This window comes from Lathamus discolor, chromosome 6 (genome assembly GCF_037157495.1).
Source record: "Lathamus discolor isolate bLatDis1 chromosome 6, bLatDis1.hap1, whole genome shotgun sequence".
NCBI classification, from domain to species: domain Eukaryota; kingdom Metazoa; phylum Chordata; class Aves; order Psittaciformes; family Psittacidae; genus Lathamus; species Lathamus discolor.
The window spans coordinates 45,033,768-45,051,327 of NC_088889.1; the positions used below are offsets into that span (position 1 = coordinate 45,033,768).

General features: G+C 36.6%; 1 protein-coding gene across 1 annotated transcript in view; it reads right to left on the reverse strand.

The window, feature by feature from the left end:
• Positions 1 to 5,327: 5,327 nt before the first annotated feature.
• The window catches only part of AQR (aquarius intron-binding spliceosomal factor), a 51,328-nt gene continuing 39,095 nt past the window's right edge, over positions 5,328 to 17,560 (reverse strand). The window contains exons 29-35 of the mRNA XM_065686537.1: positions 16,037 to 16,224; positions 14,245 to 14,416; positions 11,268 to 11,438; positions 10,475 to 10,560; positions 9,515 to 9,689; positions 8,426 to 8,539; positions 5,328 to 6,375 (exon numbers count right to left, since the gene is read on the reverse strand). Coding sequence (XP_065542609.1) covers positions 6,127 to 6,375; positions 8,426 to 8,539; positions 9,515 to 9,689; positions 10,475 to 10,560; positions 11,268 to 11,438; positions 14,245 to 14,416; positions 16,037 to 16,224 — 1,155 coding nt within the window. The 3' untranslated portion in view covers positions 5,328 to 6,126. The remainder of the gene's footprint in view (positions 6,376 to 8,425; positions 8,540 to 9,514; positions 9,690 to 10,474; positions 10,561 to 11,267; positions 11,439 to 14,244; positions 14,417 to 16,036; positions 16,225 to 17,560) is intronic.

Below are 17,560 nucleotides of genomic sequence, written 5' to 3' on the forward strand. Positions count from 1 at the left end.
ACAGCAGGTTTCATACTGACAAAATGAAGCACATCACATTTGCGATTACGGAAGACATTCTCTTAAGAATCAATTTTCTCTACATAAATGTACTACTACACAAGGTGTGCTTGTTTATTTCCACCAACATTTGTGTTTCTAGAAGTGAAGTTTAAAACACTAAACCTGCTGTGTTTGCTCAGTTTTTCCTTTCCAATTTGAAATGAGTGTTTCAGCTTAGAGCTACAGAAGGTACTGTGCATAGTACAGGGCACCAAGCTGAGTCAGGAACTGCAGATGTCCTCAGTGCCTCATCACTTAGCTCAGACTGACAGAATACTGGTGAGTGAACACTGCAGGGAGAAATCTGGTACAACTGCACCATCACTGAAGTATCCGTGTATAAAGGAGAGAGATTAGTTCGTAGCACATTTGAGATCAAATGAGATAAAGAATGAAGCCTTTGAAGCTAATGAGCTACTCAGGAGCATTTCTTAGCCCTGAGCAAAACTCGCAGGTGCCTAAAACATGGTCAGCCTGTACAAGGAAAGAAACAGTACGTTACTACATCCTGTACCAGGAGAGGAAAACAAGACATTGAGGCCAACTTAACTAGCTTGAACTTCATAAAGGCTATAGTGAATCATTCACTTCTGTGGCCACGTTGGTCAGTTTTCAAAACTGGAACCCAAGTGGTACTGCAGGAAGTACTGCTTACTTTCAAGATCCGAACATACCCGATCATAGCTGCTCAGAACTTCAAGTTTTAATTTCATCTGAAATTGCAAATTTTAAGATTTCCTGGGTTTTGGAACAAAAAAGAAGAAGAAAAAAAAAATCATAATTTTTAAACACTGAAATACTTCGGGGTTTTTTGGTGCGGGTCTCTGATTTTATTTTTTAATTTGGAATACTGTACCTTTAACTTCCTGTTTTATTACTTGACTTTCAAATAATGTATGATTTATGTAAGGAAAAAGTGCATTACTAAACCAAGTGCTTGAACAGTTTTGTTTGTTATTTTTAACTATGATACCGAAGTGCAACACTTACCTAACATTTTTGGAAAAGCACTGCTTTGGGAAAATTGTCAGGAACTCTACAATCACATTATTTCCTAAAACACCCCACAAAAGTTTCCTAACTCCCTAACTTGTTTTCTGTTCTGCAAATCCCTAGTTTATCTCTTAAGGTTTACGTAAATCACATTAATTACAACATTTTAGATACAATGTTGTTATAAAGAGAACTGACCAGGAGACCATGTGTTCTGGCCTTCCACTCCACATGATTTTCTACTGCTACACACTGGCAGAGATGACAAAATCCAGCCCAACACACAGTAGGGTACCAGTAAAAGCCAGTCTGCAAAATAAGAACTAACCGTTTCCTAGAAGGTGAGTATGTACCGTTCTCCTCTAGTATCTGTATGAAAGTACAAAGCTGCTAGTAGAGACTCCAGTTTCAATAAAGATTTCTATCAGTCAAAGAATAGTAGTTCTAAGTATATCTTGGTTGATAACCAAACCCATTTTCTCTTCTTATCTTCAGTCATTATTAGGCTTCAATTCAGAGCCATCCAGAGGCAATGTTTGGATATGCATAAGTTCTATTCAAAGATTAGGTAATATTTACAGACATTACAATACAGGAGTTACTTATTTAGCTTTGATGATGTTTCTAGAGGTGATCAGTGACAGACAACAAGACAATTCTGCAATTGGGCTTTTCTTCTTCCCAGTGAGTCATGTTTCAGTGCTCTTGCATGTGTCCTCGGCACAGAAGGATTATGGGTGAGGTGCTTTCTCCCCTCTCTGACTCAGCATGCAAAACATGGTACGTCTCATTTTAGAAAACACAGCATTGCCCAATAGGACATCGCTACTGCTGCCAAAAATCACTCAAAAAATGGGGCAAGTCTATACTGCTGTGGATTAAGGTTTGAAACAGAACTTCAGTGCTTCTATACTCAGCTTCTCCCTATTCACTTCTGCTGCCCCTGAACTACTTCCTTTACAGTAGTTAAGGTATGTTATGTACCTAATGACTGTCCCAACTAAAAATAAGTGCTCTTGACACACAAGAGATGTCAGGCCAGCACAGCAGGATGGTGAAGCGTCTCTAGATGCGTAGCAGGGCTTCTCTTACACTGGGTTGCAGCAATTTAGGAATTCACACTTGATAAATGCAATACGGGCGGCTTCTTTTTATCTCTTGCAAACAGTGCCAGGACTGATATATTCCTGACCCTTATTTGGCTCTCCAAGCTTATTCTTTTATGCTGTTCTCTGGAATCATGAAATTCTAACGTTTCATTAGGCAAACACATGCTGTAGTTGTATATGGTTTTCCACTGACATCTATAGATGAGCTATGTAACTGGCAGCTGGCTCAACTTTTTGCTTAGGTCATTTTCTTAAGATATTGATGCAGAATTATACTGTTTGCTCTGATAATGTTTCTCAAGCAGAGAGATAATGCTTGAACTCTGGAAAATTTCTTAGCTATAACTGAAATAACTCTTCAGCTTTTATTTTTGTTTCCCAGACACAATGATACAGCAACAGACTTCTCTGCATTACACTTAAGCAATGCTGTTACTTGATTCAAAGATCCTTGTCCTTGCTTTTTTCCCCAAGGTGAGTGAAAATCATAATGGAAGATAAATGAATCTTACTATGTTTCTTAATAGCGCGTATTACCTTATCCCTGATATGGGTTAGACTAAAGCCCTGCCAGAGCAAGGCCCAGAGAAATAACCTGTCCTTGCTACCTACCACAGGAATAGGAAAAGCTCATTTTCTCATTACAGCAGTAGTATTTAGTCTCCCAAAATATTACTGTTAACAAACTGAGCAGGTATCATTTCTCCCTCTTTTCTTGCATTCTCTTCACCTTAGTAATTTTGTAAATGCCTGTGTTGGCAAGAATTTTATTTTGTAAGTTTGAGTTCTGTGCTTTCTCAGAAATCTCCCAGAAACTATGAAAATACATGGACTTACAGAGCATGCTTAGCTGAAAGTCTTTTAAATTCTTTTTCAACTTGCAATGGAAACAGTATTCTTTTCAAATGTGTTGATCAGTACTATAGCACATAAACCTTACACAATTACAGGGCTTTTTTTGACAGGTACCTAAGCAATAAGTCCTCTTGAGAAAAAGGACTGTAAGAGAACTATGTTTGAGAAACCACACAGAAAAGGAAGCACTAACAGCCATAAAAACAATCTCCAGAACTCCCCCTAAAACATTCATTTTCTATTGATTGTTTGTACCGGGAGGATTACCATGTTTGGCAATGGGAAACCACACTGCCTTATGTCTTAATGGCATTCACAGTTTCTTGACTGCTGTGGGTTGATTCATTTGCTCACTAGGACGTTTGCTTTTGTCTGCTTGTTTTACAGGATTTTAAGTGTTACATAATTCTATTGAAACAAGAATTGGATGTCATCATGTTTATCCAGTATGTGGTCAACACCTCTTCTAGGTCACCATTTTTAAAGAATTCTGTGATTTTGGAGAATAAAAGTGGTCTCTCTTGTCCTGTCAGCAAAAGTTAACTTCTACTCCTCATGAAAATACTTCTCAGGACTCCTATCTTTTTATGTCCCAGGAAGCTGCAGAGGTCTATTCTAAGTGGAAGAGAAGGGCTCAGATATTTGCTTCTCTTCTGAAGGAAGTTAGAACCTACCTTATCCAACAATACTGCAGATCAAAATTATGGTTTTAGACTGCTGCACTTCTCCCACTTACTCTTCTTGTGAGAAAATGTAAATAGAACACAAAAATTGCTTTGGTAGAAAAGACAAAGTTCATCAAAGATGAACAAAGTTCATCTCTGTTCAAAGACAAAAGTCATCATGATGATTTTGGTATTCATCAAAATTCATTGCCAAAAATTAGAGCTGAAAAGCTTTGAGGGAAAAAGCCCCAAACCACTAACACCGTAAAAGCCTCAGGAAACTTCCAGACACTGCTACAAGAACATGATTTTCCAGGCTTTAGAAGATGTATTCTCCTAATGCTACCATGTCCCTAAGAAAAAGCAAAGTTCAGCATACATAAGATGGCAGCAAGGATAATGAACCACTTGCTCAGCCCAAGCTGCCTCAACAAAACCTTCCATCTCTTTCACAGGTGGTGCTTGGTCCCTCAGAAAACTTCATATTAAGGCTGTTCAAGCTTTTTCAATTGTTTGCAGTTCAATTGTCTCTTCCTGTACCTTAGCCAAAACCAACCTTCATTACAACTCCTGTCACCATTTTAGGGCAACTCCGAAGTCTCGGATGACTCTATACTTGGCTGTTGTTATACGAGGATTGAGCCAGAAGTGACCATGTACACCAGAGACCTGCACATGGAACAATCACCACACAGGCAGGCACGTTCACAGTTAATTGCAAAATGTACACGACTCAAAAAGGTCTTTGCAGCAGATTTTGGCTTTGGGTACTTTTGTCCTAATTACTGATAGAATCTCTGTCAGTTACATTATCCATTTTGTAAAGAGAGCCTGAGAATACTTTTCCAATTCCTAAAATACTACAGCACAATAAATGATTGTCAGACCCAAATATGTACAGAAAATAGGCTGGAAAACAAAGAGGAAAACCCACAGATGAGTTAGACCCTTGTGGCTCCAAGACCCTGTATTATTTGGACCTGCATGAACAGGTGAATGCTACTGCATGAAACTTAACACCCAGGTGTTCAACACCATAATATTTGCTCTCCCAAGGGGATTTGGTAATAAATAGTACACCCCCTTACAATCAAACCAATCAATGAAAGAACACACATTCTGCTCAAATTATTAGTTTTCTTGCTTGAGAAAACTTCATTTCAGCAAATGAAAACTGTAAGAGAACACCACGTAGCTACAGCAAGTATTAGCATTTGTTACTCCTGAGCTCCCCTTTAAACTGAGGGGGAGAATGATTTCAGTATATGACAGATCTGTTTCAAGGAGCGTGGCCTACATTTTTCACTTTATACTATTCCTTTTTTCCTCATTATACTACAAAAATACAAAGAAAAATAACTTCAGTGCTATCAGTAAAAGCTTATAAAGTCAATTTAATTATTCTCTAGTTAATTTATTGAGGAAATCCTTCTGGCTGCTTCACAACTGCAGCACCAACCATTTTCCCTTTGCCAGCAGTAAAAAGTGTTCCTATGGCTGTTGCTTTGAAAATCCACTTGGAAATCCACAAGTCTCTTTGAACCACTGAATAATTTGCCAAGTTGGCAGATATTCTTAATGAACCTGGAAAAAACCTCTGATTACTTTATGAAAGATGTACACTCAGAAGTCACCTTAGAAAAACCACTCAACCATGACGTCATTAATATCAATATCGTGTATTTTGCAAATCCTGCAGTCAGGGAATTACTTTAATTTTTCTTCCTCTTTGGCCTTATCCTGGGCAATTACTGTGTCCTGTTACAGCAAGAGAAATTTATTTCAAAACACTAATTTAAAAAGCAGTGCTATTGAAAAGCTGCATCCTTACTTCATCTATGAATTACAAACAGCATCAGAAGTCAACAATGAGAAACTGCTGTGAGTACCTGAGCCTTATGAAATTTTGAGAATCTGCTGAGGTCACAATTCAATAAAACTTTTGAACATTTTAAAGTCCCACAGTAATTCACACTTCTCATAGACATACTATTAATTATCTTACTGAACTTGAGCCTATGCCTAAAATACCACCTCAGGGTATATCAGCACAGCTCTGCACAAGGAATTCTCCATTACAGAATATTAAGGAAACTATAGAGTGTCTGACTAGTACTGAATATACTTAAACCAGTGATATTTAATGGACAACTCAGTGACTGAATTAAAGGTCAAATATTCAAAACTGGTATAAAAAGCATCTTTACTGAATAGCTTATGAAAAGGAAATTGTGTATCATTTGAGGCCATCAAACAAATTACATTACTGATACTGACAAGAACTCAGTAGAACGTTTGCCAAACATTTTGCTTTTGCTTGTCCATAAAGTGAAAAATACACCAAACAGGTCACACTACACAAGCAGACATTTAAAAAAGTCTGTAAAAATAGCAATTTTATTCCTAAATGTCTTTTCCCTTATCTGTTTTCCAAAACACGTAGAGGACAAACATCAGGTGAATCACTTTTCAGTCTCGTTCTCAGGTTCACTGTCTCCACTATCACTGTCTCTTCCAGGGTGTTCTGGCATTGTTCGATGTTCATCCACTTCATCCACTTTCAGTTCTCCTTCTTTTATCGTTTCTTCTTCTGCCTTATTTTCTTCTGCTGTTGCATCTTCTTGCATATCTTGCACTTCATCTTCTATCTCAGACTCCCGAGTTTGAGCAGTTTCTGGTTCTTCAATCATGGCAGGTGGGGGGAGTAAACGCTAGATGATTAAAAAAAATAAAGGATTTTCAGTTTTTAGAAGTGCGTCTATTTTGGTATCTATTCCTACTTTAGCTTGAACTGTTCACCTTGTACTTAGGATTTTGCGTTAGATAACAAGTGAACAACAAAGACAATCTAGAATCCCTAATCACCTGTAGGCACTTAACTCCTATATGAAAATAAAAAAAACCCCAAACACAACAGTCTTATTAGACGTATTTTTTTTGCCTGAAAGAGGGTGTTAAAAACTCAGTACTTCCAATTAAAGGCTATCAAATACAGTATCCCAAACAGCCAGACAAGTAATAGGGTTATGGTAAATCCCTACTTGGAGCAATAATCACACTACTACCGTAATCTCATCTATTACCATTTCAAACTCCTAGCTATGTTTAACTTGCTTTTTGAGGCCATTAATAAGCCTGTCTTCAACAACTCATTCCAGTAATTTCTCATTGAAACATCATATAAAATGCTATGTGAACATGATCTGTACTTATAGAAGTTGCACCGACAGCTGTAAATGTGGAACAGCACAAGTTCCAGTAACACTTAAAACAGTGCTTAGGTATTTTTTCAAATAATACATCCATAAATTTGAAGTCTTTTGCCTGCAAACAAAAAGCAGTTGGCAAAATATTATAAGCTGCAATGGTAGCTGTATTACAGATTTTGGAAAAAGGCAATACCAAGAATACAGTTAGCTGAAGAGTACAGATGACAGCTATACAACTCCAGGCTGCACAGAAACCCTCATACTTCTTGCAACCTTACATTATTTAATGACAGGATGGGTATTTCTTTGGAATACTGTGAAGCATTTTAATGAAATGAAAGCTCAATAAACCTCCTATGGATGATTGTTTAGTTTTGTTTTCCTTAAAGGCAACTTAGCTTCACATGACAAATTGAGCGTTTAATTACAGTGATGTCTTATCTTCAATTAGATGACACTAATATTACAAATTTCTGACAAGCACAGGCAAATCTTTGAAGCAATTATGACTACCAGCAGAGATATGAAAAGCATTTTTATAGACTCTGAAGTTATCATACTGGTTTTTATAATCCATCTGTTCACAGAAAAAGTGTATTTCAAAACCAGTGATTCCTTATGACCCTGATACAAACTAAAGATTTCTTCAGTGATTCAGTTAGATGTATGTTGTACTTTGTGACTACTACTCTTAAGTCTAGTGTAAAAGAAAAGGAAAAACACCATGTTGTACTATATATAGGGTAAAAGAAATTTAATTTTCTGCATTTTCTTTTTCTATTTTTTTTGTTTTGTTCACTTTTTGGCTTCTCCTGCAAAGGAGAATGTGGTTCACTGCCGCAGTAGGAAAGCTGCAGCTTTGTAACCAGTTTTAGCTAGCAATGGACAAAATAAGAATTCTAAAAAGAATAACTGGTATTAGCACAGGGTTGGGTCTATATTTGATTAAGGTGTCAAGCAAACCCATCTTTTAGTGAAATTTAGCGACTACCATCTGCTTTTCAAGACCTTGTTGGTTTTGGCAGGGCTATTAATTTGCATCTGAATGTGATCAACTGCACAGTCTGAAGAGTCTTCACATAAAATCTGCATGGTTGAAAGATCTCCAACTGTATTAGACAAACTGACTTCAAAACAAATCTCGTCACAGGGCTGGGTTTCTAACAGAACAGTGTGAGCTTTCATACTTTAAACATATACAATTACAAGAAGAGATTTTAGTAGTGTCACTCCTCTTTCTCTATCCCCTTTTCTTTACAGCAGACATAATTAGAACACTTCCACAAAATAGTAAGTATCCTGTCCACCTGGTGAAGGCTTTTTCTCGGTAGCAAAATGCTTCAAATCTGGCTGAAGCTATGCCTCTCAGAAGAGAAAAAAAAAAAAAAAAAAAAAATTCAAGATTCACTGGACAAGAACTGCAGAGAAAAAGAAATTTACCATCCGAAAGTCTGGTACTGAGGAACAGACTCAAACCTCAACAGCATCTGTCACTTACAGAAAATCAATTTTATTTTAAACGCACACCTTCCAAGAGTTAAAAGGTCCTTACCTGTTGATAGTGGTGTGTACTTTGTATCATGTGCATATACATATTGTACACAAAGTTAGCCATTTGTGGCATGTTCTTAATAACATGTACTTGGTGAGATGGTCCTTCTCCATTCTAAGAAAGGAAAAAAAAGTAGACAGCAAGCAAAGCAAAACAACCATTATTCAAAAGTTATTTAACTATGTTTAAAAAAAAAAAAAAAAAAAAAAGCTGAATTCTTTGGAAAGGCAGGAAGTGTAAGTCTTACTCTTTGGATTAATCATGGATTAATCATGATACTGCAGCCCAACAAAGTTACGTCAAAAGGAAAGACTGGGTTTTGATGCTTACTCCATAATCCATTTTGGACTTGAGTCATTTAGCATGTTAAAAGCCTGAAAGTGGCCTGAAAGTTTCAACTGAAGGGGTCCCTCCCACCAGACTTGTCAATAACACTTAAGACCAGGGAAAGATCTGCAATTGAATTTGAGGTTCATATAGGCACTCCTTAAAGCTCCATAAAACAAAGCAGATTTTCTTCTATTTCTTCATTTAGCATCCTACTCTGTGTGTCCTGTGCTTAGATGCTTAACAAAAACTTTTCCTTCAAGATCTAATGCAGTATTACAAATGACATTTTTGTATTTATGAATCTAGCTCAGCAACAAAACTGTTCTGCAATTCTGGGCCAATTAAAAAAAAAAATTAATTGGTCATCCTGAATTACTCAGTCAAACAGAGTTTTACCTCTTTCAATGAGAAATTACTAGCTTTGTATGCTTTTTGAGAAATAAGATTATTTTGTAACAAGACCAAAAATATGTAACACACTAAAAAACTATTTCTCAGAAGAGAAAAATATTGAATCACTTAACACAGGCAGAATTTAGGAAAAAGTAGGCACAGTTATATTGATAACTACATTTTGTGGAAAAATCAACTAAAACCAGCCTGTGTGTACTATGACAGCATTTAACTCTAGGGACATGACTATCAAAGAGGCACTGGTTTAGCAAAGAAGGCAGTCCCACCTCTTATAGCCCACTTAAGAAGTGGGCAAACACACGCACTCCCATTACAGACCACAAAATTCAGAGCAGCTGTTCCTACCTGTCTTGCTGTTGGAAAACATTCTGTGGGAACGATATGGAGGTGAAGCGGTCGAGCTGTGAGTTGGCTGAAAGCTGGAGTTAGCTCAAAACAGTTCTGAAACAGTGATACCCTTGCAAAGATATAAAGCCCAAGCCTGGCTCTTGACATGGCAACGACTAATCTTCGGACATCCCTTCAGAAAACAAACAAAATCAATCATGTTCTTTTTCACTGATGACATAGTTGCAATAAAAATAACTAGAAGTATACAGAAGCCTTAAATAAAGGAAATATAATCTGCTAAACTACTACTTTGTCTTTAGTATTTTTCCTTACATTCTGTTTCAGTAACTACCAAATCCTAGAAACATTATATAGAACTCTGTGTGTTTGTACATGTATGTGTATCAGTTTACTGCATCGGTAATAGGAAAGCGTGATATAAAATAATAATAATAAAAATCACCCTTTACTACTTGCCTAGACTTCACAGTTTAACATTAAGAACAAATCACAATAGCATTTCTGTATCCTTGAATGAGTAAGCATGAGTCTGATAACTCATCTAACTAGTGTTAGATGATCTGTGTGACTGCAGTGATCAAAAACTTCTGATACAAAAACAAATTAAAAGCTCATTTACAGGAAAGCATTCATGAGAAAATTTAAGCCTGCATTTGTTCAACAAGTATTACATTCCTATCGTTCTACTAGGGTGAAACCAAGTTCAGCCTATCAGCAGTAATATAAACTAATTTTAGTATAACAGCCATTACCAAAGGATAAAGTGGTTGTGAAGAGGGTACTAGACAGTTATAAAAGGAAGTATGTCTGAACTTCATTCAATACATAGTATTAAATTTCATTTCTATTACGTATGCAAATAACTGAACATTTTTATGTAATGTATTATAAACAATCTTTCTGATACGGAAAACATGCAGTTTAATGACATTACAAGAGTATCTTGTTACATACCTAAGGTGGCCTACAGCTTTGGTACGCACTAGTGAAAGGAGAATATAATCATTTTGTTGACCTTGGAATCTGTCCACAGTTGTTACCTAGAGAATCAAAAACCAAGAAAAAAACTCCATAGGTTAAATCTTGCCATTTCAGTTAAAATGTGACACCAAAATGTTAATATCAACTTCGGACTGAGATTGCAGTAAATGGGAAGAGAAAATAAAATGGTTTAACTCTGTTTTAGCTGGCTGCTAACCACAAATCATCAGCCTGTTCCTTCTGGGAAATGCTGGGAGCAGCTTTTGTCTGACTGTATACTGTTTCTTTTACATTTTTATTCAACACAGATAGGTAACAGTGGAAAGCCATCAGTTTTATAATAAAGAGTTTAAACCTTCATATTAGCACCAGATTTTTACAACTATACTTTGTTTCATCAGATTTGTCATCCATCATTAATGTTTTATCAAAGCATTTCCACTCTGGGTGGATCTTCTTAAAAGTTGTGGGTTTGGGGATCTGTGGGTTTTGAGAACAAAATAAATGACAAAAGAGTTATTCTGCCTCAGGTAGTCTGTAGCTTTTCCAACTTCATGGACTTCACTTTGTATGAAAAATTACAAACAGGCAGAAACAAGGGCACTACTTTACAAAATTCCATAGAATGTAAGGTAATAAATGCGCAATTACCAGGGAATACTTGCACAGAAATCTGTGACTGTATTAAATTAGCCTGCTGTATAATATGACAATTTAAAACTAAACAAACCAGAACTACTGCAATGACCGATATATTTTCAGTCACCTTGTTTGGCCGTCCAATCAGTGGATTATTTCCACACCGCTGATTAATGACATCACGGATCAGATGTTTCTGTCCATTGTATGTTGTCAGGATACTTATCCTGTCCGCAGGATAACCAAGCAGGCACATATACATGAAAAGTGCCACAACGTACTCAGCTTCACCAAGATTCTTAAAGAAAAAAAAAAAAAAAAAAAGGGGTTACTCAATCTGTGAAATTGAAAAGCGTAATACCTATGACATTATCATGTATTTACAGAAAAATCTCAGAGCTAAAAATTTCTCTAGATCGGATGTTTCAAAATGGCTTTTATTAAGTGAGCAAAGAAAGAATAAAAGAACCTCAAATAGGTTTAATAACTTAATTCTGATTCCTTTTGAGAGAACTGCTCAAAATACCTACATCAATAATATTGTTAGTTATTGATTGATACTTTCCAGTATTTACTCAGAAGCTCCCAGTTATTTCAACAAGTTTAAATTCTAAGTATTTAATAATCGTTAAAGATAACAAAAATTGTTTAAAATTTAATTCATATTTAGGGACTATTAAATATTTACACATTTGTACCTAAATGCATTTATGTACTTATATCCTTATATACCAAAGGAACTGCCAACTTAACTGTATTACACAGCTCAACCAATAGAGTATTTGGTTTTCTTCCTTCTTAAAAGGTCACATGCCAAAATCCCACATTACTTAAAACTGCGAAATTATTATTTGTTAAAAAGTATTAGAAGATGGTAATCTGCAGATACGTGTACTGAAATAGAAGGGTTTAAAAAACCCTTAGCACCAATATAACATTATTTCAAGTAAGCATGCAAAATAGCTGCAATGACTCATTCCCGAGTAAGCTGAAAGTAAGAACTAATTGAACTAGAATAACTAAACTTTTGACTATTAATCAGAAGACAGACATCTGGATTATCAAACCAGATTATTTCTACTGCAGGCCAAACCTATTCAATTTCAAATGACCAGTTGTTATTTCACATTTTGTATACCGCAATTTTTTCTGTGCCATTACTTATAATGAACAATGTCTGTCCCAAAGCATCACTCTACTGCCTATTTGAAACAGGACAAAACTTATTCACAGCCTGTTTAAACCTGTTTTCTGTCAACAAAAATTATCTTTCATGTTAAAAAGTTGCTCTCAATTACAGACATTTATTACTGCTCTATTTATACTGGGAATCTTATCCCTACTTGGCGTATGTTTGACTAGGCTATTTTTTCTTATTAAGTGTGCTCTGCATTACTTGGAAAATGCAGTTGCCAGGCGTATCAAACACCTGTGGGTGTAAAACTATTCTACAAATTTTAATCCTCTAAGTCTAGAAAGAAATGCCCAAATTCATAGATAAATAATACATGGCTGCAATCTTACCTCATGGAAAACGATGCAATGCCACCAACATACTCTACTAATATCTCTCAGTCCTCAAGACCACAAAAAACACAAAGTCCCTCTCCCATGCAAAAAGCCTCCCCAAAACCTATAGGAAATACTAGAAGAGCCTGCTCATGAAAGTGCTGAGTGTTCCCAGTCTTCTTTGGCCCAGGAGTGGTCTAAACCAGTGCTCAGACTCTCAATTATCAAAATCCCATTTTTAAGGCAGTAACTCCAGCTGTTTCTGTTCCACACGACAACTTTTTAACACTTGTACTTTAAAGTGTTAAAACCATATATAGAATAAAACCAAAATAAAACCAAACTCTTCCCTCCAAACAACTGTGCCCTCAACCTAGAAGTGAGATAAAGTGGATTATGACTCACCACTGCTTTCTTCACTAACAGCACACTAGTTTGTATAACAAAAAAGTGGGAGGAACCCAAGCAAAACATACGGATACATATCTTGAAAAAAATACATAAACATAACTCAATGATTTTAACAGGGGAAAAAAGTGACCACGAGCATTATCATCTTACAGCACACTCTTTGCTTTTCACAATTTTAAGCAAAATTTAAGGTGTTAATTCCATGTTGATTTCAATCTTTGATCCTTCATGTAGGGGGGAAATGCTACTACACTATCATAGAATCATAGAATAGTTAGGGCTGGAAAGGACCTCAAGATCATCTAGTTCCAAGCCCCCTGCCATGGGCAGGGACACCTCACACTAAACCATGCCACCCTAAGGCTCTCAACAACCGGCCTTGAACACCACCGGGGATGGAGCATTCACAACCTCCCTGGGCAACCCATTCTAGTGCCTCACCACCCTAACAGGAAAGAATTTCCTCCTTATATCCAATCTAAACTTCCCCTGTTTAAGTTTTAACCCATTACCCCTTGTCCTGTCACTACAATGCCTGATGAGGAGTCCCTCCCCAGCATCCCTATAGGCCCCCTTCAGGTACTGGAAGGCTGCTATTAGGCCCCCACGCAGCCTTCTCTTCTCCAGGCTGAACAGCCCCAACTTCCTCAGCCTATCTTCATACGGGAGGTGCTCCAGGCCTCTGATCATCCTCATGGGCCTCCTCTGGACTTGTTCCAACAGTTCCATGTCCTTTTTATGTTGAGGACACCAGAACTGCACACAATACTCCAGGTGAGGTCTCATGAGAGCAGAGTAGAGGGGCAGGATCACTTCCTTCGACCTGTTGGTCACGCTCCTATCGTGGCAGTACAGCTGAATCACAGCAGTATTAACTTGCTATAGGCCAAAACAATGTTTTGTAATGAATTATACACCAAATCTCACTCCTCCCAAAATGCTGAGAAAACACAGATCTCAAGCAAAGTCACTCACTCTGAGCAAAAAGCAAAACATAATACATCATCATTTTCAACACTGAAAACCCATTAAAAGAAGAAAAAGAATCATGCACACGTTTGACTCAAGTATCCGAGAACATGAATTAAAACATCCACTTACTGTATTTTGATAGTCTGTCTTCATGTCAGATTTAATATGTGATATCTAGATTAAACAAAGTATATATGTAGCATTTCTCTTACCTGATAGAAATAAGGATTGGGTTCAGACTCTCCCACACCATTGAAGTCTTCCACATTTATAAGCTGGAAGTCGTACAAAAACCCAGCATTGGCTGTTCTGAACTCTGGCAGAAGTTGCACGTGAGGCAGGTTACCCAGGTTCTTGTAACGCCAGTTGTAAAGGTTACATAAACTGTTCAGAAACACACAAGAGACAAAACCTCAATTCAACTCATTCAACACAATTCAAATGCACACGCCCCATTGCTTTCAACATTAATGTTTCGGCAGGTTTTCAATTAAAAGAATAATTTTGCTGGACAACTATATGTATATAAACGAATGAATTCGTTCAAGCTATCCAGCAATATTAAGTTTTTTAGCTCTGTTTGGTTATGTCTCACAGAAAGCTTTAAATTTTACTCCAGTGCAGCCCACTCAGCCTTAAGACTGTTCTACTTGATAAGACTTACACTGAAGGGTACATATTTTGCAAAGAAATCTAGTAGGAATTTCCATGGGTAACAAAACTTAAGGAATATTAATGCTTCTTCACAAAAAGAAAGGAGTAAAAGGATTTTCTGCATTACCTGTTCTAAATTTTCCTACTGCAAAAAGAAATTAATTTTCTTATTTTATATACTGCCATATATTAATATGGGGCATGAAGGGAAGCAACTGGTATCTACCCACTTCTGAATCATCTCTGGTATTTATACAGACAGTAATATAACCAAAATGCCTCATTCACAAACACACAACAAAATCCAGACCAGGTAAAATAGCAGTTCATGGGAAGCTACCTATGATCTGAAAAGACAAAGCATAGGAAGGTATGGAAAAAAATCCTAGATGATGAAATGGTTTATGAAGTGACAGAATTCTGCTCTCTCATTTCTAAGAAATTTGTAGAGATGTTGCAAAATAGCAGATGGCAAAATAAATTTAATTTATCACCATACTCAGATATAATTTGCACTTTTAAAATCAGACTGAACTGTTTTTCATGACTAGAAAATAAAATTCTACCACCCCCAATAATTCCTACCTGAAAAAAATTAAGTTCTCCTTCATTTTATGAAAAAAATAATAAAAAAACATCAGGATTTAAAACTAAACTTAGAGTAGGCAAGATTTTATATGGAGTAATTTTCTCTTTGGTTTTATTTAGCTTCGTACTACAACACCACAAATATGCAATTTACACAATAAATAAAACATCTACATTACCACAGCAAAGTGACAAATACATGGATAAAAAAAGAAAAGAGTTATCCTATTAGAGAGATGCTCTATCTCTTTAAATATATAAAAAAGGGTTAACACTCGTGTGGACAACATGACTATCTTCAATAAAAGCTGAAGCTCTGCTGAAATAGCTCAAGAAAAGAACCCTTTTGCAGAATCGGAGGGAACTATTATATATTCAACTCTGAATAAATAATGTATTTATTTGGCCTTGAATATATTAAATATATTAGTTCAGAAAAGGAAGCTTCTGAAAGTTTCAGCTGTAAAGAAAGAAAACAACAAAACGTGACTATTAAAATTCCTTTAAATATAATTTTCATTAAAGTACTCATAAAATAGCAGAGTACTATTATATTACCAAAAAAGGAAAATAAAATCTGATTGTATTTCAGCAAAGTAAAATATATCTTCCTAGTCTAAGCTGAAAGAAATGGAACAAATAAGAGTTTTGCAAACTCCTGTCCTAACAATAAAACAAAGTTTCCAAAAGTGTATGTGTACTTTTTCTATTTTTATCTTTGCATTTTCTTATAGGATAGACATGACATTTTGTATGTCTCACCTTGCTCTTGCTCTTCCCTGAGCATCCAAATCAACAGTTGGCACTCCAACACGAACAAATCGTGTAAAAAGAGACTGCTCCATGTTGGAGTATTTCTGAAAAGCCATGTTCTTAATGACTGGTGGCAGCTGATGGTGGTCACCAATCATAATCCACCGTTTCAAACGACTGAATCCATCCTGGGGGTTCTAGAATTAAACAATTACAGAATTGTAACTATTACACTGTAACTGAGGTACTCAATTAGAACACATTAGCAGTCAAACTGGCTTAGTCTGAGCCCTAAATTTCAACATTTGTTCTTAAGCTACACTGAGCTGCAGTAATTTTAAAGACTATTAGCTTCTTTCTAATCTACTACCAGAAAAAGGAGCAGTGCTTTACATAAACTCTTGTTTGTTATAAAGCAACAGGTAAGTTTATCTACTAAAATAGTAGAGAAATATCAGTATGTCATACTGCGTTGTTTTAAAAGTCAAAGGTAACATGTCAGAACACAAAAGGAGGGAAAAAGCACAAATACATAGAAGTTATAGTAAAAAAACTAAAATCTGATTTCTACAAAGTAGTGTTACCGTACAATAATCCTTTTATTTTTATTTTTTTTTATTCCAAGATAGCAAATATGAACTACCTGCAGCATCTGAAACAGTTTTAGTGCTCACGTATCTGAGGCACAAACTGAACCAGCCTTTCAAGTGTCCCTGCAGTTTATGTGTTTCACCTGTTTAGCTCTGGAATTCCCACATGGCCTCTTCCATGACCAGAATGAGCCTCTAATTAAATCCCCACCCTGGCCCTTGGACTGAATGCTCTTCAGTATGGTGAGTATATCTCTTTCCAGTTTCTCATCATCCTTTGTCTACCTAAGTTACATACTGACAGAACTCAGTAATGACCGCTGAGCCCATGAGTTCTCTTTCATGAGTTTCAGAACTCATGGAAGAACATTGTAACATAGGGACAAAAGGGGAACAGATGTGTAGAACCAGAATTCTGAAATTTTCACCTGCAAGCTTTACAATTCAGACCCATGTTTGTTATACACTTCTGTGATATTTCATAGAATCATAGAATAGTTAGGGTTGGAAAGGATGTCAAGATCATCTAGTTCCAACCCCCCTGCCATGGGCAGGGACACCTCACACTAAACCATCCCACACAAGGTTTCATCCAACCTGGCCTTGAACACCGCCAGGGATGGAGCACTCACAACCTCCCTGGGCAACCGATTCCAGTGTCTCACCACCCTAACAGGAAAGAATTTCCTCCTTATATCCAATTTGAACTTCCCCTGTTTAAGTTTTAACCCGTTACCCCTTGTCCTGTCACTACAGTCCCTTTCCCCATAGGAGCACTACTCAAGACAAAGTTCCTTGCCATCCTGAAGTGTAAAAGAAATAAAGACCTCTCTGATAAGAGAGCAAGGAATGAAAACTGAATTCTGGACTGTCTAGCTCACCAAGCCAAAAGATGCCTTAGTAAGAAAGTGGATGGAAATTATTTTCAATGGCAAGGGAAAAG